We start from the raw sequence: 22,904 nt of genomic DNA, 5'->3' as shown, positions 1-22,904 counted from the left end.
ACCGGCGTCGAGCTGGTGTTCTTCTCTGACCACTGCCTCCTGCTGGCCGACTGTCACTTACAGGACGACCAGCCGGCAGGCAAGGGGACGTGGAAGCGCAACACGACTCTGTTGACCCCAGAGAACGTCGAGGAGCTTAAGAGGGAGTACGCCGGTTGGAGAACCGTGAAACCCCTCTTTGAGTCTCCAGGCGACTGGTGGGAGACGGTGAAGGAGAACATCAAGAGGTTCTTTGTCCTCAAGGGTGTTCAGAAGGCAAGAGAGAGGCGGGGAAAGCTGTCGCGACTCCAGAAAAGGGTGCAGAACCTGCTCCTTCTGCAGTTGATGGGGGTCGATGTCACGGAGGACCTCCGCGAGGTGAGGTGCCAGCAAGCCTCGCTTTTCGCCGCGGAGGCCTCCCGGATAATCTTCCGGTCCAGGGTCCGCTCCGTGGAGCAGGACGAGACGTGCTCGCTTTCCTTCTTTCAGAAGGTGCACAAAGAGAGCTCTGTGCTTAGCCGGCTGAAGGAGGACGACGGCTCGGTGACGTCGTCTCGGCCCGACATTTTGAGGATCAGCAGATCCTTCTCTGCCGGACTGTACGACACGAAGCCCACGGACAGCACGGCCTCCGAGTCGTCCCTGTCGTCTATCATGGAGGTCTTAGACGACGGCATGAGTGAGTGGCTGGACCGGCCTATATCCCTGGACGAGCTGACCAGAGCCCTCAAGTCATTGGAGAGGAATAGGACTCCCAGAAGCGACGGCTTACTGGTCGAGCTGTATTCCGCTCTGTGGGGCCTGGTCGGCCAGGACCTGCTGGAGGTGTATGATAGTGCACTTCGGGCAGGGGAAATGTGCAAGTCCATGAGGAAGGGCATCATCACCCTCATTTACAAGAGGAAGGGGGAGAGGGAAGAAATTAAGAATTGGCATCCCATTTCACTTTTGAACGTAGACTACAAAATCCTGGCCAAGGTCATAGCCAACCAGGTCAGGTCTGTCCTGGAGTCAGTGATTCACCCTGACCAAACCTGTGCTGTGCCGGGCAGGAAGATCGCTGAGAGCCTCGCGCTCATCAGGGATACGATCACTTACGTACAGGACAGGCGGGTGGACACCTGCCTTGTCAGCCTGGACCAGGAGAAGGCTTTCGACAGGGTCTCTCATGCTTACATGAGGTACGTCCTCTCCAAATTGGGGTTCGGGGAGGGCATCCGCAATTGGATCCGGCTGCTCTACGCCAACATCGTTAGCGCAGTCTCGATCAACGGGTGGGAATTAGACAGTTTTCCTGTTCGATCTGGAGTCAGGCAGGGCTGCCCGCTCTCTCCTGCCTTGTTCGTGTGCTGTGTGGAGCCCTTCGCCGCCTCCATCAGGAAGGACGTGAGCCTGAAGGGCGTGACTATCCCAGGCAGCGGAGGCTTTCAGGTCAAGACCTCTCTGTACATGGACGATGTTGCCGTCTTCTGCACTGATCGTCGGTCGGTGAGTAGACTATTGGACATCTGCGGCCAGTTTGAACTGGCCTCGGGTGCCAAAGTCAATAGGGGTAAGAGCGAGGTCATGTTCTTCGGGAACTGGGACAACCGCTCCTTCATCCCCTTCACAGTCAGGACAGACTGTCTGAAGGTGCTGGATGTTTGGTTTGGTGGAGCTGGGGCGTGCAGTAAGACTTGGGAGGAGCGTATCACCAAATTGAAGCAGAAGCTGGGCAGGTGGACGCTCCGGTCCCCCTCCATCGCGGGTAAGAACCTGGTTGTCAGGTGCGAGGGGCTTTCGGTACTGTTGTATGTGGCGCAGGCCTGGCCTATTCCCTGGACCTGCGCCGCTGCGGTCACCCGGGCCATCTTCCACTTCATTTGGGGGTCGAGGATGGACCGGATCCGCAGGGACACCATGTACAAAGACCTGGAAAATGGGGGAAAGGGCGTACCGAACGCCACCCTCGCCCTGACGGCTACCTTGGTGTGCGGCTGCATCAAGCTGTGCGTAGATCCTCAGTACGCAAACACCAAGTGTCACTACTTACTGAGGTTCTACCTGTCCCCGGTGTTGCGAAGGATGGGCCTGGCCTCATTGCCGCGGAACGCTCCGAGTAGTTGGACCGTTCCGTACCACCTGTCCTTCGTGGAGAAATTTTTGAAAGGAAACACCTTTGACCACAAGGCCGTCAGGCAGTGGTCAGCACGTAGTATCCTCGGGACCCTTTGGGAAAAGGAAAGGGTGGATCCCGTCGTGTGGTTCCCCACGCAGACTGCCGAAGTCGTTTGGCAGAATGCCTCATCGCCAGAACTTTCAAACAAGCACAAAGACATTGCTTGGCTGGCGGTGAGAGGGGCTCTGCCAGTGAGATCATTTATGCATGCCCGGAATCTCTGCACCACCGCACGCTGCCCTCGAGGTGGCTGCGGGGGGGACGAGACTGTCGATCACCTCCTTCTGGAGTGTGCCTATGCGCAGGAGGTCTTAAGGGGGATGCAGTGGTATTTGTTGAGGTTTGTCCCGAGCAGCTCCGTGACGTGGGACTCCGTGCTGTACGGGCTGTTTCCGGGGACGCACACCGAGACCAACATCAACTGCGCCTGGAGGACCGTCAATGTGATGAAAGACGCTCTTTGGTCTGCCCGCAACTTGCTGGTCTGCCAGCTGAAAGAACTGACCCTGACCGAGTGTTGCAGACTGGCGCACTCCAAGGTCCAGGACTACGTGCTTAGGGACGCGCTAAAGCTTGGGGCAGCCGCCGCCAAGGCGCGGTGGGGAAAGACCACCGTATGAACCCCCTCGTCCAGAATAGGAAAAAGAACCCTGCCTGGTAACTGGGCCCAGCTGGCGCCTTCCCCACCTGGTCGGGGGCCAACTGGGACTGTGCGGGGTGACAACTGCCGGGGCGGTTTCTTTGCTTTGCTTTTTTTTCTCTCTGTTTTGTTTTTTCCTTTAGTTGGTGTACGTGCCCCCTGGGTAACCCGGAGTGGCTTGCATGACTGGGTAGGTGTATAAATGTTTTATTTTTTGTACATTCTATGAATAAAGTATATTTTTTTCAAATAAAAAAAGGTGGCAAAACATCTGAAAACTATCCTTCCAGCTCAGCGAGCAAACTCACATCCAGAACCTCAACCTGAGCTACACATCTTCTCAAAACTCGCTGGAAGTATATACAGAATGTGGTTTAAAAGAAAACAATATCTAAAAAAGGCTACAAAAAAATCTTTGGGTGATTTCGATGGCATGACTTCTTTAAATGACATGGCCAGTAATTCTGTGCTCTTCAAGTGGAATCCCGGATCTTCATTTCCAGCTGTAAAGATTGACAGGTGACATACGTGAACTCCCTTGTCCCTTGAAACATTCTTGGAAACCTTGTCTGAAACCTCTGTAAAACCTTCCGTTGTACCTTCTGTCAAGTTCTCTTGGCCTTCAGTTGACTTCACATTTTCAGACTGCCTTGGTGTGATTTAACTTGATCTTCAGGATTCTCATCCAGCAACATAACCACTGCACCCTGCTGAGCTGTTACCTATAAGTTCATGTGTGTGATGCACATTGCTGGTTTAATTATGTTTCTGCAGGTGTACACTACAAATAATTAAGGTTGAAGTGTTGGATGAAAGAATACAAAAATATGCATATTTTTTCCAGTTTAAGACACAATAGATGGACAAGGATTTATTCTAAGTTTGATTGAGAGGGACAGATGATTACATTAAAACTGGAGAGAAAGTAACAGGTGCTTTGAACCTCGATGTTGTGATTGCAAGCTTTGATGCCAGTTTGGAGCATGGAAAATGATCACTTAGTCAGCTGGTAACTACTGGAGAAAGAATTTCGTTTATGTTGCAGCAAAGCTAACTTAAGCATAAAATAAAATGCTTGTATGGTCACTTAGGAAGGATAAAATGCGGAAAAAGTGGAGAAGCTTTAAAAAAAACACTTAGAGTCACACAGTATGGAATCAGATCCTTCAGTTCAACTAGTCCATCCATATGACTGTAATCGTAATAAACTAGCCCCAGCTGCCTGCATCTGGCCCATTTCCCTCCAAATGTCTTTCAAATGTTGCAGCTGTACCCGCGTCCATCACTTGTGGAAGTTGATGCCACACATGAACCACTTTCTTTTTAAAAAAAAAGTTGCCCTTCAGGCCTTTATTAAATTTTTCTCCTCTCATCTTAAAAATGTACCCCTAGTCTTAAAATCCCCCACACTGGGGAAAAGACACAAGCCATTCACCTTATCGATATCCCTCATGCTTTCATAAACTTCTATAAGGTCACCCCTCAACCTCCTACGTTGCAGCGAAAGAAGTCCCAGCCTGTACTTATAACTCAAACCCTCTATTCCCTCAACATCCAGATAAGTCGTTTCTGAACCCTCTCCTTATTAATATTGTTCCCATAACAGGGCGACTAAAAGTGGACGCAGAACTGCAGAAGAGGCCTCACCAATGTCCTGTACAACCTCATGACGCCCCAGCTCTTAGACTCAAAGGTCTGAGTAATGAAGGCAAGTTTGCTAAACACCTTCTTAACCACCCTGTCTACACGTGATGCAAACTTCAAGGAATTATGTGCCTGAACACTTATACCTCTTTGTTCTACAATACTATCAAGGACCTCCTTTTAGTTGTCTAAGTCCTGCCCTTGTTTGTTTTGCCAAAATGCAAGACCTCACATTTATCCAAATTAAACTCCACCGGCCACTCCTCAGCCCATTGGCCCAATTGATCGACATCTCTTTTGTAACCTTGGATAACCTTCTTCACAATCCGCTATCTCACCAATTTTGATGTCATTTGTAAACTTACTTACCATGCCTTCTGTTTTCTCACCTAATATCTATAAATAATAATTTGTATAAATGACAAACAAAAGTAGACCCATCTCTGATCCCTCTGGAATACTGCTGGTAACAGGCTTCCAGTCCGAAAGACAACCCTCCTCCATTACTCTGTCTCCTGCCGTTAAGCCACCTTTGTTTCTAGTTGGCAAACTCACCCTGAATCCCATGTGATCTGACTTTACTAATTAGTCCACCATGCGGAACCTTGTCAAAAGTGTTACTAAAATCTAAGTAAACAATGTCTACCCCTCTGTCCTCAACAATCTTCATTTGTGAGACATCATTTCCCTCTCTCAAAACCAGACTGACTATCCCTAATCACTCCTTGCCTCTCCAAATGCATATAAATCCTGTCTTTCAGAATCACTTCCAACAACTTACCCATCACCGAAGTCAGACTCATCGGTTTATAATTCCCAGGCTTCTTCTCAGATCCCTCCTTAAACAAAGGCACAACATTAGCCATCCTCTAGTCATCCAGCATCTCACCTGTAGTTATAGACAATGCAAATATTTCTGAAAGGGGTCCTGCAATTTCCTTTCTCACTTCCCAAGTTGTTCTAGGATACGCTAGTTCAGTTCCTGGAGATTTATCCACTTTTATATTTTCTAATACCTTCAGTACTTCTGCTATAATGTGAACTGTTTCAAAACATCGTTGTTTCTTTCTCACGAGTTCTCTAGCCTCCATTTCTTTCTCAACAGAAAAAAAATGCAAAATCTTCATTTAATACCTTCCCATTTCCTGAGGTTCACCACAAAACAACCTCATTGATATTTAAGGGGCCCTGCTCTCTCTCTTTTGCTTTTAATGTGCTTGTAGAATCTCTTTGGATTATCCTTAACCTAATCTGCCAAGGCTATCTCATATCTCCTCTTTGCTTTCCTGATCTCCATCTTAAGAATGCCCTCTTTGTATTGTTCAAAAGATTCATTTGAACCTCTTTGTCAATATCTAATATATGATTCTTTGTTCATTCCTAACAAGAAACCTCAATATCTTTATTCATCCACTGTTCACTAATCCTACCAACCTTACCTTTCACTCTAACAGGAACATAACAACTCTGAACTCTAGTTACCACACTTTTTTGAGAGCCTCCCACTTACCTGATGTCACTTTACCCGCGAACTTAGGGAATGGTGAAGGTTTCAAAGAGGAATGTGTAAATAAAGTACTTGAATCTGAAGCAGAGCTGTCGGTTAAAGGTTTTGGAATTGAAAGGACAGTGTAATTTGTACTCCAGGGCAAATTTTAATCTGTTTAACAAAATAAATAAGAAACTTGATAGCACAAATGGAAGCCATTTGGTTCAGTGTTCTCTGCTGACCAAAATGTGTTTATTCAGATTAATCTTGCCATCCACATCTTCCTTGAAAATGTGTAGATTATTGTGTATCAAGTACCTAAAAAAGGATGTTTTAAATGCAGTGAGGGTTTCCGTCTCTCTGACCTTTTCAGGCAGTGAGCACTACCTTCTGGATGAAAAAGAACACTTAATTGCCACGGTTAATGAAAAATTACTTTAATTCTGTGCCATTTGATTATTGACTTTTCTTGCTCTTAAGGGTGATGTGAAGGTGGACTGGGATGGAAAAGCCAGAAGTCATACAAAACCAGGTTATAATCCAACATGCTTATTTGAAATCACAAGCTTTCTGAGAACTGCTCCCTTGTCACTGTATCGAGGTTCCTGATAGTTTTATATACTTCAAGTAATTCTCCCATCTGCTGTCTCTGTTCCAAAGAAAACAATCTCAGCCAATTCATTCTTGCCTCCTTCCTAATATCATCTATTTCAGGCAACAACCTCATGAAAATCCTCTGTACACACATCATTCCTTTGTTGTGATGATATCAAGATGTTAGTAGTACTCCAGCTGTGGTCTAACTAGTGTTTAATACAGTTCTGGCATAACTTACTTGTTCTTACATGTTATGCTTTTGTACAGTATGCTTCGGCCAGTAATGGAAAGTATACCACTTGCCTTCTTAAATACCTAATCTCTCTGTCCTGGTATCTTCATGGAACCATGAACGTGCAGTTCAATGCTTTACTCTTCCTTCTATTATTTATTTCCTCAAATCTGATTCTAGATTGAGTTCTGTTTGCCACTGTTAATCCTAGGTGCAGTCCATTGATATCTTCCTGATCAGAAACCAAATGTCCTAATTTTAAATAATCTGCCATCTACTTAAATATGTCCATCATGTTTTATTTAAAAATGATTGATATATTCCCACAAATAACAACACCCCAATGACAACAGTCCATAGAAAGTTTCAGTTTCACTCATTTGGACAATTTTATGTGAAATTATCTGGAAGAAGTGAGTGCATTTTGAAGCATTTCATGTGGATATATCTGTGTTGCAGTAAAACTTTGGCACTTTGAGGAAAAACTCCTGAGGTATTTAGTGACACAAAATATAATCAAAATGAGTAATTAAAACAAAACAGATTAACTTCAGTCATAGTACTTCTTTCTTACAGTGCTAAAACGTGCCAATTAATTCTGGAGATAGTAGGAACTATCAATGCTGGAGAATCTGAGATAACAAGGTATACAGTTTGGTGAACACAGCAGGCCCAGCAGCATCAGAGGAGCAGGAAGGCTGACGTTTCGGGCCTAGACCCTCCTTTAGAAATGGGGGAGGGGAAGGGAGTTCTGAAATAAATAGGGAGAGAGGGAGAGGTGGATAGAAGATGGATAGAGAAGAAGACAAGTCAAAGAGGCGGGGATGGAGCCAGGAAAGGTAAGTGGAGGTGGTGAGTTAGGGAGGTGATAGGTCAGCCCAGGGAGTACGGACAGGTCAAGGGGGTGGGATGAGGTTAGTAGGTAGGAGATGGGGGTGGGGCTTGAAGTGGGAGGAGGGGATAGGTGGGAGGAAGGACAGGTTAGGGAGGCAGGGACCAGCTGGGCTGGTTTTGAGATGCGGTAGGGGGAGGGGACATTTTGAAGCTTGTGAAACGCGCATTGATACCATTGGGCTGCAGGGTTCCCAAGCGGAATATGAGTTGTTGTTCCTGCAACCTTCGGGTGGCATCGTTGTGGCACTGCAGGAGGCCCAGGATTGACATGTCGTTCAGAGAGTGGGACGGGTAGTTGAAATGGTTCATGACTCGGAGGTGCAGTTGTTTGTTGTGAACCGATTGTAGGCGTTCCACAAAACAGTCCCCAAGCCTCCGTTGTATTTCTCTGATGTAGAGAAAGCCAAATTGGGAACAGCGGACACAGTATACCACATTAACAGATGCGCAGGTGAGCATCTGTTTGATGTGGAATTATGACTCAATCATTACTCAATTAATTCTGGATTTCTTTTTTCTTCAATAGATGGAAAAAGTAAAAGAGAAAAGAAAAAAAAGAAAATGGTGCCAAATATCATCTCATTTGATGGAGACAATGAGGAGGAGGAGCAAAGCTCTGCCGAGCAAGTGAAAACTTCAGATTTAACAAGAGAAAGCTCTGAGGAAAATTCAGAAAGATCCTCTTCAGCTGTTTCTTCAGCCATAGATTCCTCCATGATTTTAGCTTCTTTTAGTCCAGATTTGAATAGAAACCCAGATTCAAATGAAAAGCAATTCCACAGCAGTTTCTTGAAAACTGTGGACGTTTGCCTTAATGGTGATTCCAGTCACAAGAAGCTAGATATGAAAAGTATTGATGATGATGACGACGATGATGAAGATGAAGATGTAGATCGAGAGCACATATACCAAAAGATCTCTCAAAGTAGAGAGAATGAAGAGGGCAGACCTGATTCTGAACAGTGAGTGTTTAAAATTAGAATGTTTCCTTTGCCAGTTTGTTTTTAAAGCTAAATATGGCACATTTTTTCCTTTTTTCAAAATGTAATTGATGAGAATTACCTTTGATTACAGTTAGCATTTCTCTTGTGCTGATTTTCGTAGTCTTGTTGGAGGCCTCCAATCATTTTCACGGCTATGAATTAATGCAATTGATGAAACATTATTTGAGAGAAACAGATACACATATCCTCAAAAGATATGAACACAAGGTCGCTTTTTAATGTGGTGTCAGCCTGTGAAGAATAAAATAAGAGATGGAGCTGGGGACAATAGATTCTGGGGCACTTGAACTCCTTCCTTACATTCTACTAGAATGTCATACTACTCAATAGTAGATATCTAAACAAAGTATTTTGATGACCTTTTATCTATTTTTGTCAGCTAATAATGCAGGTATTTTCTTTTCACATATTCTTGCCTCTTCAGACACATCGAAACATAGTGGATAGGAGCAGGAGTTGGCCATTTGATGACTCAAGTCTGCTCCACATTAAATATGACCATGGCTGATCATCAAGCTCAATACCGTAATCCCTGCCAACCATCATTTCCACCAATACCCTACCTGCCTGCACAATATCCCTTGATCCCTTCAGCCACAACAATTGTATCTACCTCTTTCTTGAAAATGTGTCATGTTTTGGCCTTAACCACTTTGGAGGTAGTGAATTCCACATGTTAACCACTTTGGGTGAAGAAATTTCCTAATCTCAGTCCTAAAACCCCTTATCCTTGAACTTGTGACCCCAGTGAGTCGATTACATTTACTGTTCTATTTTTCCCATTTGTTTAATTGGGAAAATCATGGAATGATTGTGGGAATTGAACAATTAAATTTGGAATTTGAGGCCAGAGATATTTTATTAAGAAGTATGTAAATAGCTGTTTAGCAGCACAAAACTTAAGAATTGCTGAACTAAAGACGGATTTTATCAAACTTCTCACCTGTTACTGATCAGAACAATTCACAAGAATGCGAATGTAAGCGGGTAAACAGTTGTTCTGAATGAGAAAAGAATATCTGAATTGGTGTCAAGTGGATACTGATTGATGGAGGTATTACCCATAGAGAATGCAACAATTAGTAAGTTACATTTTTTGATGGTGCAACTGTTATGGTAGATAAAACGTGCCTATAGGTGTTAATTATTTGGACTTACAGAGCACATTCATTGAGGTTCCACAGAAGTGACTGTTTGCAATACTGAAAGTATGTAGAATTGTGGAAACTATACTGTCTTGGCTAATGAACGGTTAGGAAGTGGCAGACAGTGAGTCAAAATCATCAAAAGGTTCAAGTGGTTGATTTTTCTACACTTCCTCACACATTCTTTGTCTTGGGCACAAAAATGTGTCCTACACTGAACAGTACAGCGTAGAAAAACCTTGTGTGTTAGCTGTACTGTAAGTATTTACTGTCAGAATTTTAACTTTTCGAACTAGTAATCATGAAATTTTGCCTTTGGCCTTTTTCTTGCAGAGGATATTTGAAATGTCAGATTGATGGTGATAAATTCTATTGAGAAAGAATTAAGGTTGTTGCAATTTGGGATATCCATCCATAAATTATGTAGGTTTAGTTAGAATTTATAAATATATCAGGGTTTTCCCCTGATTTTTAAATAATAATTGTGTATATCGGCAGAAATATTTTTCATGACTTACTCCATTCACTGCAGTATCATTCTGCTGCACAGTATATGGAAAGCAGGCGCAATGCATCTATAGCTGTGTGTAACTCTGTGCCAGTTTTTGGAGTTTCTTAGCTGTTATTAGCACTATCATTAAGCATATCTTAATTCTTCACTGAACCTTAATTTATACAATTATCAGAATTCTGTTTCTCCTTCTGACTTAAAATCTAATGAATTAGCCCATAAGATATAGAAGCAGAATTGGGCCACCCTAATTATTCAATAAGGCCCACAATTGGTAGTGAGTTGAGAAGATTGCCCATGTATCTTCTCACCCAGCACTTATTACCTCTTTCAGGAAACTCACCCAATTGGTATCCCTTCTCACAACATCGGGAGAAGAAAATCATGCCCTACCTGTCCCTTCATGCTCAGGGAAAAATCAAAAGAACAAAGTTCAATTAAAAAGCAGTTGAGAACCTTTAAGGAGGTGAAGTTTTTTTTAGTTTAAAGAAAGGACTTTCTAATCAACTAATTGGGACATGTCACAACATCCCTCTGAGTTAGGTGGGACATGAACCCAGATCATTTGATCAAGGTAAGGACACTGTGCCCCAAGGTTCTCAAATGTGGTTCTTTACATGTGCTGAAGTCACTTTCCAGTGAGAACACTCTGAATAGTTATGATCCTCAAATTAAGGGACACTTAATGAAGATTCTGTGATGAAGGGGTTTCTTGTGAATTCCCTGTCTAATTTATTGGTGACTATCTTATGTTAATAACACCTAGATTTGCTCTTCCCCTCAAATAGCAGCGTTCTTCATTGTCTACTTCGTTGAAATCTTCTATAATTTTGTGCAAAGACTTGCAAATTTGTCATGGACCAGGTCAGACCCCCTCAAAATATTTTAAGAATGTAGCTAGACCCTAACTTGTCCTTTCTTTAAAGGTAGATGTGAAGTGGGTGTTCTAGGTGTGATACAACTGGTCAAACCACTTGGCTTTTAGCAAAACACAATATATTTAAATGCTACAGTTAAAACACAACCAAAGGAAAGCGGAACTTAGAATAACAACTTATGGAAAACTTAACCCAAAGAGCAACTACTATTAATTACCAGGTCCAGTACAGTAACACCACTTAAATATACCCTTTGGCAAAATGGTAGATTCAAACGCAGATTCTTACAGGCAGGAAGAAACAATATCCAGAGAGATTTTAGAGAAAGTTAGTCAGGAATCCTTTACTGAGGCTTGCAACACCTCTGGTACTCACAACATCTTGTGACTGCGGAGATAGTAGGTACTGCCGAAGCCGGAGAATCTGAGATGACAAGATATAGAGCTGGATGAACACAGCAGGCCAAGCAGCATCATAGGAGCAGGAAAGCTGACATTTTGGGTCGAGACCTTCAGAAAAAAAATTTCAGCTTTCCTACTCCTCTGCTGCTTGGCCTGCTGTGTTCAAACAGCTCTATATCTTGTTATCACATCTTGTGACTGGTACAGCTTTTCTAAAAAAAACACACTGATAAAAACCTGGTGCGGTCATACAGGACCTTGGTGAGGCTACACCTTGAGTATTGTGTGTAGTTTTGATCTCCTAGTCTGAGCAAGGTCATTCTTGCTATTGAGGGAGTCAAGCGAATGTTCACCAGACTGATTCTCGGGATGGCAGGATTGGTGTACGACGAAAGACGAGATCTTCTGGGCTTGTATTTGCTGAAATTTAGAAGAATGAGGTGGGTATTTCACAGAAACATACAAAATTCTGATAGGACTGGACAAGTTAGATGTGACAAGAATGTTTCTACTGTTGGGGAAGTCCAGGGCAAGAGGTCACAATCTCAGATTAAGGGGTAGGCCGTTCTGCAGTGAGATAAGGAAGAATTTCTTCATTCCGAGAGTTTGAACTTGTGGAATTTTCTCCCACAGGAAGCTGTTGGGCCCAGTTCATTAGATATATTCAAGAGGGAGCTGGATGTGGCCTTGCAGCTGGAGGGTCTTGGGTTACGGAGAGAAGACAGGAATGGGATACTGAGACTGCATGATCAGCCATAATCGTATTGAATGGTGGTATAGGTGTGAAGGGCCAAATGGCCTACTTCTGCACCTATTTTGTGCATTTTTTTTTAGATTCGATTCCCGACAGTATGGAAACAGGCCCTTCGGCCCAACAAGTCCACACCGCCCCTTGGAGCATCCCACCCAGGCCCATCCCCCTATAAATTACACATCCCTGAACACAATGGGCAATTTAGCATGGCCAATCCACCTAGCCTGCACATCTTTGGACTGTGGGAGGAAACCGGAGCACCCGAAGGAAACCCACACAGACACGGGGAGAACGTGCAAACTCCGCACAGACAGTTACCCGAGGCTGGAATCGAACCTGGGTCCCTGGTGCTGTGAGGCTGCAGTGCTAACCACTGAGCCACTGTGCCACCCTCTTTGTTTCCAAGTTTGGGAACAATAGAAAAGCAACTAACCGTTTATAAAATAAGTCATTTATTTTGTTGTATAGAAATGTGGGAATTCTAAGTTTATAGCATGCATTTAAATGGACACTGGATAAACATGGCAAAGATGATGATTATGATGGTAGATTGAGATAACAAAGATAGAAATTGGCTTGTTTTGAGCATAAACACTGACATGGACTGGTTGGAACGAATGGCTTGTGTCTGTGATGTGTGTTCTATGTAATCCGAGTTAATTCTCTGTAGTAATCATATTGCCTATTTTTAATCCTGCAGATCTCTTGTGCAAAACTTATCCGTCTCTCAAATGTCCAGCTGGAATACCCTTCAAGTCCTAAATGACAATGACAGTTCTGACATTCTTTTTCCAGTATTGGCAGTTGGTTCCTATTCTCAGTCTGGTAGGTACTGTATGTGGAAGCTTATGCTTCTTCTTTCTTTACCTTTAGCACCCCCTGGTGCCTCACTAAAGTATTACACACAAAGGCAAACTGCACTCACATTTTGAAATAACAAGGTGTAGAACTGGATGAATACAGCAGGCCAAGCAGCATCAGAGGAGCTGGAAGGCTGATGTTTTGGGCCTCGACCCTGCTTCAGAAATGTTTTCTTCAGTTTTCTGAAGAAAGGGTCTAGGCCCAAAACGTCAGCTTCCTGCTTCTCTGATGCTGCTTGGCCTGCTGCATTCATCCAGCTGTACACCTTGTTATCTCAGACTCTCCAGCATCTGCAGTTCCTACTAGCTCTGCACTCACATTTTCTTCATATTGTTTTTGCACTTTTGCAGAGCAGAGTTACTTGACTCTTGAGAATTTCTTTCCATTATTTTTCCTTCAAACTTGTTATTTTGTCAACTTGACGACATTTATCAAGGATTGCCTTCGTTGGCTAACTTGAAATACTGCAATGAAGTTACATGTGCATGGTTGCTTAGGGGAAGTTGCAGTATTCTTTTGTCTGTTTTTCACAGATGTGATGCCTCGTAAACATGAAGACCCCCTGAAAATAAAGGATAGAATTCTTCGATATAATGACAAGGCAGCTAAATTCAGAAACTTGCAGGGAAAACATTTTTGATAGGGTTTCAATTTTGACCCATATGTCATAATTAAAGAAAAATAACGCTTTTGTCTAATCTTTATTCCTTTGGCTTTCTTTAATTGGCAACTATGTGGTGTTTCAGAACTACAGCTGGGAGTCAAACTTATATCCACAGAAAATAATTGTAATAATTGCAATGTGCGTAATATTTTCAGAATCCTATGCAGTTAGCAGAAGGATAATCATAAGTAATTGACCACTAATCTCATAACTTGGGAATGGTGGTCAGATTGAATGTGGAATTGCTCAGCACATTAAGCTTTGTTTCAAGAACACGACCCTTTAAACTTTGTCAAAAATTGAGCCGTTTGTGTTTTGGGTGTGCCAAGTGAGCTTGTTGAGCTAAATAATTTAAGTGACATATGTTGCAGATGCCACTTCTGATAATCTGGTGTGCTGTGATGAACATGACAGTGTCACTCTAGCTGTTGAACTTGCTCAGAAAGGATCCCAGCATCAATGCAGGTGAGGATTAAATGACTTTTGTCATTGATAATGACTTTTTTTTTCCAGAAATGTTCTATTATTTGTAATAACATCAAACACCAGTTTTTGGAAGAATATTGATGTTGATTCATTGATTAATTTATTTCTATCATATTTTACAATAAATTTTCTTCTCCTGAGGTTTGTTTTGTCTCTCCACAGTTCTGGAGCTGCTCCTCCACTTCAGGTTGATGTTGTTAGTGGTCTTTTGCCAACTTCTACTGTTCCAGAAACCATGACTGTTGGTGAGTGTCTTTACAAAATATTTATTGTTTGTATTTGAACTGGTATAAAAGCAATTTCCCTGTCAGTTTTCTGTTTAACCAAGTAAGTACAGTCAATTTGAATTCATTAGCCATATTTTTGAGGTTCTTAATCTGAACATTTTATCTTGGACACAGGGGAATATAAAGATGAAAATCCTAGTAAACATTTTGTTTTGTTGTAAAATGTGGTTGATTGAACTTTGACAAAAGGCCTGAGAACTGTTAAGATTTTCAGGAGTTCCTCATGGCAAAATTGCTGAGTTCATGGAGCAAAGCAATTCTTTCTGCCTATCCACACAGTGCACTGTTTGCTGCTTCGTTTTGCTGCTATTGTCATTTGTGTTGTTGGTCAGTGACCACTGAATTGGATTTTAAAATTGTGCACTTGATAGGACTGAATACTATTTTAATTGGCCTCCTGCATCCCCTGTCCAGCTTGTTAAGTTTGTCATTATTCACTTTGCCTGTTCAGACACATTACACGTTAAGCTATACTTTTACTAACATTGAGTTACAACCTTACAATTCATAACACAGTTTCTCTATTGATCCGTTGTGATTGAGGTAAAGTATTTTAACTCTGTTAAAAGGTATTCTTACATTTTAAGTAAATTTATAATTGTGCAGGAGAATTACAATGATAACTATCTTTTTAGTATGTAAACTGATACTGTGGTGATCTTGGGCTCACTCTTCGTGTTTGTAAATGGTTTTATTGAGCAAGAATTTGTTGCTCAATAAAAGCAGTGGTGAGCAGCATACTTTTGGCAGGTAGTCTGTAATGGCATTTATTCAGTACTTGGTAATGGGTAGTATGTGGCATTGCTCACTGGATGCATTGATGCTCCTCCCTTTACAATCAAGTTACTGAGAAGGCTTAATGCTGAGAAAAAACTCACTCCACATGTTATCAATATATTCATGGTCAATTTTAGATCAGATCGCTACATTGTGGAATCAGACCATTAAGCCCATCAAGTCCTCTTCGACCCTCCGAAATACAACCCACCCAAACCCAACCCCCTACTCCATCCCTATAACCCTCCATTTCCCATGCTAATCTACCCAGCCTTCATGTCCCTGAACACTACAGGCAATTTATCACTTCCAATCCACCTAACCCGCACATCTTTGGAGTGTGGGAGGAAACCGGAGAACCAGGATAAGACTCGCACTGACATAGGGAGAATGTGCAGATTCCACACAGACAGTTGGTTGAGGTGGAATTGAACCTGGGGTCCTAGCAGTGTGATGCAGCAGCGCTAACCACTGAGCCACTGTGTGAGCATTGTTGCTGTGTCACCCAGAAAGCAAAATGACATTTAAATGTAGATTATAGGCCCCACTCTGGAGCCTGGCTTGATGGCTATCCCACCTGCTCTGTAAAATGACAGACATGTTTGAAGTGAGACAAGTGTTTGAAAAAGAATGTATTTTCTTGGTTCTGCAGTTGGTAAAATAGACTTTAATTGCTTGGTGGCATGAATAGTACTAATATTTCATGCAGAATGCTGCAACCACAGGAAGTGCTGCACCTGCTGCTGTACCTCCCCCCTCACCCTCATCCCAGGCTCTAAGAAGACTTTTCACATCAAACAGATGTTCACCTGCACATCTGTTAATGTGATATATTGTATCTGCTGTTCCCGTTGTGGCCTCCTCTACATTGGGGAAACCAAGCGGAGGCTTGGGGACCACTTTGCGGAACACTTACGCTCGATTCGCAACAAACAACTGCACCTCCCAGTCATGAAGCATTTCAATGCCCCCCCCCCCCCCCCCCCCCCCCCCACACACACACACACACACACACACACACACACACACACACACACACACACACACACACACACACACACACACACTCTCACTCTCCTTGGACGACATGTCCATCCTGGGCCTCCTGCATTGCCACAGTGACGCCACCCAAAAGATGCAGGAACAGCATCTCATATTTCCCTTGGGAACCCTGCAGCCCAAGGGTATCAATGTGGATTTCACAAGCTGCAAAATCTCCCCTTCCCTGACCACATGCCAAAACCAGCCCAGCTAGACCTGCCTCCCTAACCATTCCCCCCATCTCCTACCCACTAACCTCATCCTGCCCCCTGGACTGACCTATCCCTTCCCTAACTCCCCACCTACATTCACCTTCCCTGGCTGTAACTCATCAAGCTTCACACAGTGTTATCTCAGATTCTCCAGCATCGGCAGTTCCTACTATCTCTGCCTGGTGAGAACTGTCTGCTTTGTAGTTGTGAGGGCAGCAAACACTTGCTTAAACTTCATATGAATTAGTATGTTTGCAATTTAGCTTGGATCTTTCATTGCACTTCATACTGCCAAAATGCAGGAAGTGGCAGGAACGCTTAGAAATGGTAACGCTGTTGCAGTCCTCATTAGTAAAAGCTGCAGCGATGGTTTAAAGTCTGCAGCCAGTTGAAGACACTATTTTACCTCTCAGTTTTTTAACCTGCTAACAGGTGAGGATGGTGTTTGTTTGAAGGTAGATAAAACTCACCAGCTTGCCCACATTGTGTACTGACAATCATTACTGAGGAAGGAAACTGGATTTCTCACAATCATATACCATACTCTTAAATGTCAATGTTACACTTCTACGCTATGCACTGTATGTTTCTTGGTTGTACAGATTTCATCTGCAACTTTTATTTCTTTATTCTCTTAAATGTCATTAAACACAACATTCCAAGACACAATTGAGACATTTTAAAACAGAAAATGAGAGAGCTGGTAACAAAAAACTAGAACAAAGAGGTAGGTTTTAAGGAGGAGCTACTTCAAGGAGAAAAGAGGTGAGGGGTTTACAAAGGGAATTCCAGAGCCTAGTGTCTAGGGAACTAAAGGTATGGTCACCACTTGTGGAGAGATTTTATTTGGAGTTACTCAAGTGGCCTGAATTAAATGAGAACAGATATCACAAAATCCCTGCAGTGTGGAAACAGGCCCTTTGGCCCAACAAGTCCATACCAACCCTCCAAAGAGGACCTCACCAATCCCCATCCCCCTACCTTTTCCCTGTATCACTGCATTTTCCACGGCTAACCCATCTAATTTATGCATTCCCAAACACTGGGCAATTTAGCATGGCCAATCCACCTCTTTGGTCTGTGGGAGGAAACCAGAGCACCCGGGGGAAGTCCACACAGACATGGCGTGAATGTGCAAATTCTATACAGACAGTCACCTGAGGGTGGAATTGTTGTAGGAATTTACCAAGAATGGTAGGCCCAAGCTACAAATAGATTTGTTGAGCGATGTGACAGTGATGAGTGGGAGAATGCTCAATATGATGTCATATCTGACACTGAGGTTGCAAATACTTTGACTCAACCTGAGACACTTGCCATGGAGGAGGATAGAATTGGTTGGGACTGAAGCCAATGCCTTTGGTCTTCCTGATATTTAACTGGAAGAAATTTCTGCTCATGCAATACTGAATGTTGAATAATTCGTCTGGCAATTTAGAGGCAGTGGAAGAATTGAGGGAAGCAGTGATGAGGTTCAGCTCGTTATGGACCAGACAAAATCCCCTCAAAACATTATTAAGAAGAATGTCTGCACCCTACCTTTTCCGTATTTTAGAGGTAAGTATAAGACATTGCATTCCAGAGGCAGTTAGATTGGTCAAACTACTCGACTTGAAGAAAAACAAACTTTATTTTTAAACCTCATTTAAAGTACAGACAGAATGAAAATAAAAGAAAAGAATTAGCTTAACTGTAACTCTATTGAAATGCTTAACAAAACAATATATTTATTAACTGTTACTAATTAACTGCTCCAATATAACAACATCCCATTAAACACCCTTGGTAAAGGCAAATTCAGGAAACAAATTTTCTCACATGAAATTCTCATGGCAGGAAGAGCACATCCCAGCTTTTAGCTGTAATAGAGGGGAATAAGAGCTTCGACATTGAACTTCAAGACCCAAGCAACTGCAGAAAGCTGAAACTAAAAGTCCTGGTTCTATGGAAGCTTGAACTCACCCATTCAGGCTCCTTCTATTGTTCCAAATTGGGGAAAAAATCCCAAGGCCTCGCAAACTGTTTACTTTATTGGCATTGAGCAGACTGCACATTGTCTCTCTATCAGCCTCTCTTCATTTTAAAAGAAAAGATGAAAATGTACCACCTGAAGCCATAGTAGCGTCAAAAGCTGCATACGTCTACATTGCATCATCCGGCTTGTTTTTTTGTTGGTGTGTCTGATGGACAACATGAATTTGAATAGTATGATCACAGAATTTTACAGAACAGAAGGCCATTTGGCCCATTGTGTCTGTATTGGCAACTGAAAGAGCTATCCAGCTAGTCCCAGTCTCCAGCCCCATCTCTGTAGTCCTCTAATTTAATCATTTTCTGATATATCTCCAGCTCGCTTTTGAAATCTCCTTTGGAATCAGCCTGCACCACTTTCCCAGACAGCGCATTTCAAATCTTAACAACGCTGAGTAAAGAAGTTTCTCCTCATCACACTCCCAGCTGCCTTGTTAACAGTCTTGAATTGTGACCTGTAGTTACTGACATACCAACTAGTGTAAACAGTATGTCCTTCTTTACCTTTTCAAAATTATTCACGATTTTGAACACTCCAGTAAGGTCACCTCTTAATCTTCTCTGCTCCAAGGAGAATAAACTCAATTTCTCTAATCTCTCCTTGTATTTTATATCCTTCATTTCTGGTCTCAATCCCTAAATCTCCTTTGCACTCTCTTGCAGGTCTCTAATATCCTTCCTTAAATAAGCACCCAGGACTGAACTCAATATTCCGATATGGTCTGATGAATGATTTGTGGATGTGTAGCATCACTTCCTTGCTTTTGTACTCTATGCCTCAATTTATAAACCCAAGGACCTTTATAAGTTGCCTTAACAACTGTTTCATCTTCCCTCGCCACTTTCAGAGAATTATGCGCATGAACCCTAAGGTCCCTCTGCTCCTGTACTGCTCCCTGTATTGTCTCTCCATGTTTCTGCTACAAAAAAGCATTATCTCGCATTTCTCTGCATTGAAATTCATCTCCCGGATGTCTACTCATTTGGCCAAGTTGTCAATGCCTCTGAGTCAGTCAGCGTCATCCTCACAATTTACTCTTCTCCATAGCTTAGAATCTGCAAACTTAGAGATTTTTGCCCTCAACACCCATCTCCAAATCACGTAAATGAATCAGAAAAAGCAAGGGTCCCAAGATCAATTCCTCATCCTGATGACCCTCTCTGATTGAAGGGTCTAGGCCCGAAACGTCAGCTTTTGTGCTCCTGAGATGCTGCTTGGCCTGCTGTGTTCATCCAGCTCCACACTTTATTATCTTCAATTCCTCATCCACTGCCAGTGACACCTTGTAAAGGACCCAGTCAAATTTATCAGACATACCATGTCTTTGACAAAGCCATGTTGACTGTCCAGTATTAACTTATTTTTCACTGGGTATATATTTACTTTAACCTGTATCACAACCTCCATCAGTTTTCCCACGATTGACATCAAACCGACAGGTCTGTAGTTTCCTGCATTATCCTTTGCTCCTTTCTTAAGAAATGGCATTACATTTGTGACCCTCGAGTTCTCTGTGACTAACCCTGTGCTCAACTAACCCTCTATCAACTGCAATTTGCTGTTTTACCCCTCTCAGCAATCTAGGATGGATCCCTTCTGGGCTTTGCAACTTCTTTACCTGGAGTGCTGCCAGCTTTTTTTTTTCCACTTCTTTACCTAATTCGTTACTGCTCAGTTGTTCAACACTGACATTTTCTTGGAGGCTATTGTCACCATTTTCTAATTTGTTAAAGACAGAAGCAAAGTACTCATTCAGTACCTCTGCTGTACCCTTTAATTCAGTGAGCGGCTTACCCTGCTTGTTTGTTATGGGTACCACTTTATCCTCCTTTAATCATTGCGTATTATCTGGATGTGAGTTTGCTCGCTCAGCTGGAAGGTTCGTTTTCAGACGTTTCGTCACCATTCTAGGTAACATCATCAGTGAGCCTCCGACGAAGCGCTGGTGTTATGTCCCGCTTTCTATTTCTCTGGTTAGGTTTCCTTGGGTTTCCTAACCAGATAAATAGAAAGTGGGACATAACACCAGCGCTTCGTCGGAGGCTCACTGATGATGTTACCTAGAATGGTGACGAAATGTCTGAAAACTAACCTTCCAGCTCAGCGAGCAAACTCACATCCAGAACCTCAACCTGAGCTACAAATCTTCTCAAAACTCGTTTCGTATTATTTTAGTTGAGGAGCATTTTGCTTTGTTTTGGAACAAGCTGCCATCCTTTCCTCATGCTTCCTCTTAGCCTTCCATATCCCAGCCTTACCTTCTGTCCTGCACTTGAGATACTCTTCCTGATTTCTGTTACTGTCACAGTATGCATCATATGCCTCCTTTTTCTTCCTTATTTACTCATCGATGTCCATAGTCACCCAGGGACATTAGCTTTGGATACCCTATATACATTTCTTATGGTATTGTACCTAGCTCGGACCCTATTCATCACTCTTTTTTGAAATTTTCCCAGCAGATCATTCTATAAACAGAATTATCTTCAGCTGTCATTGGATCATTGAAAAAATGTAGAATATGCAATTCACTCGTTGGAGAGGAAGATGCTTTGTTGTGGATGGATATTTCCAAAACTGCAAGAGCCACTTCTCATCCATAGTGGGGCACGCACAATATTCCCGTAACAAAGTGACTCAATGCACTGGAACATTTTGTGTTCGGTGCTGAGGACAATCAATTTTGAGAGGCTTTAAAATGCTTTCATTGTGGTGAAAAGTTTCTTTGTACAATTAACACAGGCTACCTGGCTGACTTTTCAGACTAACAGGTCTTGTTTACTATCTGCTTAAACCATTTTAAGATGACTTTTCAGCTTTGAAAACCTGGACTGCTGCAAACTGCCGGTTCTGCTGGCACGAAACTGTTATTCTCAACTGAAACCTGGCCGATCTGTCTGTATGTCTCATAACAGCTACTTGCTAAACAACTCATTCATTAGCTCCCCAAGTAGTTGCTAGTCATTTAACTTGTCATGTGTTTCCTTGGAAATGATATTTCAACACTCTGGTTTAAAAAAAGACTTCCTGTTCCCCTTTTTTTAAAACAAATCCCCTTAACAGAGTTAAAACCAAAAATGTATTTACCTCTACTTTTGAATCCAAATTCACAAATTAAGATAATAAATTAGGAGCCTTTATCACATAAGACATTTTGACCATTACATTGAAGTTTTTGTTGGAAACACTCTTGTTATAAAACCAGAAGGTATGAAGAGCAGATGGCAGAACACATCGTATGAAATTTTGAACAAAGCTCCTCCAAACAGTAGAATTGAAAGCTGCATTAGAAAAGTGGCTGAACTTGATGTCAAATGTGAAACCAATGTATGGGAGCTATTTTCCACCAAAGCTCATTTAAACATCAAATGACGATCCATAATTTGTGAGGGGTTGGTTGAAGTTAATGGAGATGAAAATTTGGCTACCGCTTTGTGTCTCTTTGTTTAGAATGAGAAGGAAGGACAACGGTGAAAGTTTGGACAAAAGGAATGATTGTCATACTCCCCAAACACGGGTGGAATTGATTGTGACATCTGCTGTGCTATTACGTTGCTGTTGTCTGTGGCAAATTCTCCAGCACAATTATCTTCAACAAAATTAGAACAGCTATTGATAGCTTACTCTGAGAGGTTCTAGCTGGTTTTTGTTATTTCAATCTCTACTTTTATTTTTATTTTCTCTTATTTGGATGTCTTGTGTAAGACAACAAAGAGAAATGCATATCAGATGTCAAAACTTGCATTGGACCAGTTTCTGTTGCTTCTCGAAATACAGAAATCAGGTATGATTGAAAAATACACAAATACAGAGGGACCTGCATTAAAACTTGCATGATGAAAAAGCATTTTCCCAACTATCTAAATAACAATTGAAATTGCTGGAAACTTCCTAGGGCCTGACAGCCATAGGTGATGGCCAAGACCTTGGGAGAATTGTCAGAGAAATCAAGCAAGGCCTTTCTTGAAGTTGAGACCATTTTCCAACTAATTTCTGTGTGTCAAGACAAGATTCTCATGACTCAGCTGCCAGAGGCCTATTAGCAGAAGTAATTACTCATTATAACTCTAATTAGTACCTCATCTGTCCTCATTCTTCGCATTCTATTAGTCTAATATCTGCCAGTCAGAAACTAGACACCAAGAATTCCTGACATGAGCATGTACCTGGCAACTCCAGCTTGTCACTTGCTCCCTCTGGATCTCTGATTTCAACACA

The 22,904-nt window shown here is 42.5% G+C and overlaps 1 protein-coding gene across 3 annotated transcripts in view; it reads left to right on the top strand.

The window, feature by feature from the left end:
- The window catches only part of snx29 (sorting nexin 29), a 443,022-nt gene that overhangs the window by 56,861 nt on the left and 363,257 nt on the right, over nucleotides 1-22,904 (top strand). For 2 of the 3 annotated variants that reach the window (XM_059654176.1, XM_059654178.1), the window contains exons 8-12: nucleotides 4,384-4,485; nucleotides 8,160-8,595; nucleotides 13,027-13,151; nucleotides 14,223-14,316; nucleotides 14,500-14,582. In XM_059654176.1, coding sequence (XP_059510159.1) covers nucleotides 4,384-4,485; nucleotides 8,160-8,595; nucleotides 13,027-13,151; nucleotides 14,223-14,316; nucleotides 14,500-14,582 — 840 coding nt within the window. The remainder of the gene's footprint in view (nucleotides 1-4,383; nucleotides 4,486-8,159; nucleotides 8,596-13,026; nucleotides 13,152-14,222; nucleotides 14,317-14,499; nucleotides 14,583-22,904) is intronic. The other variant, XM_059654177.1, reaches the window with a different exon arrangement.

The sequence above is a fragment of the Stegostoma tigrinum genome, chromosome 23 (assembly GCF_030684315.1).
Source record: "Stegostoma tigrinum isolate sSteTig4 chromosome 23, sSteTig4.hap1, whole genome shotgun sequence".
Lineage (NCBI taxonomy): Eukaryota > Metazoa > Chordata > Chondrichthyes > Orectolobiformes > Stegostomatidae > Stegostoma > Stegostoma tigrinum.
Note: the sequence above shows the minus strand (reverse complement) of the source record. Positions and strands in the feature narration are given on the sequence as shown.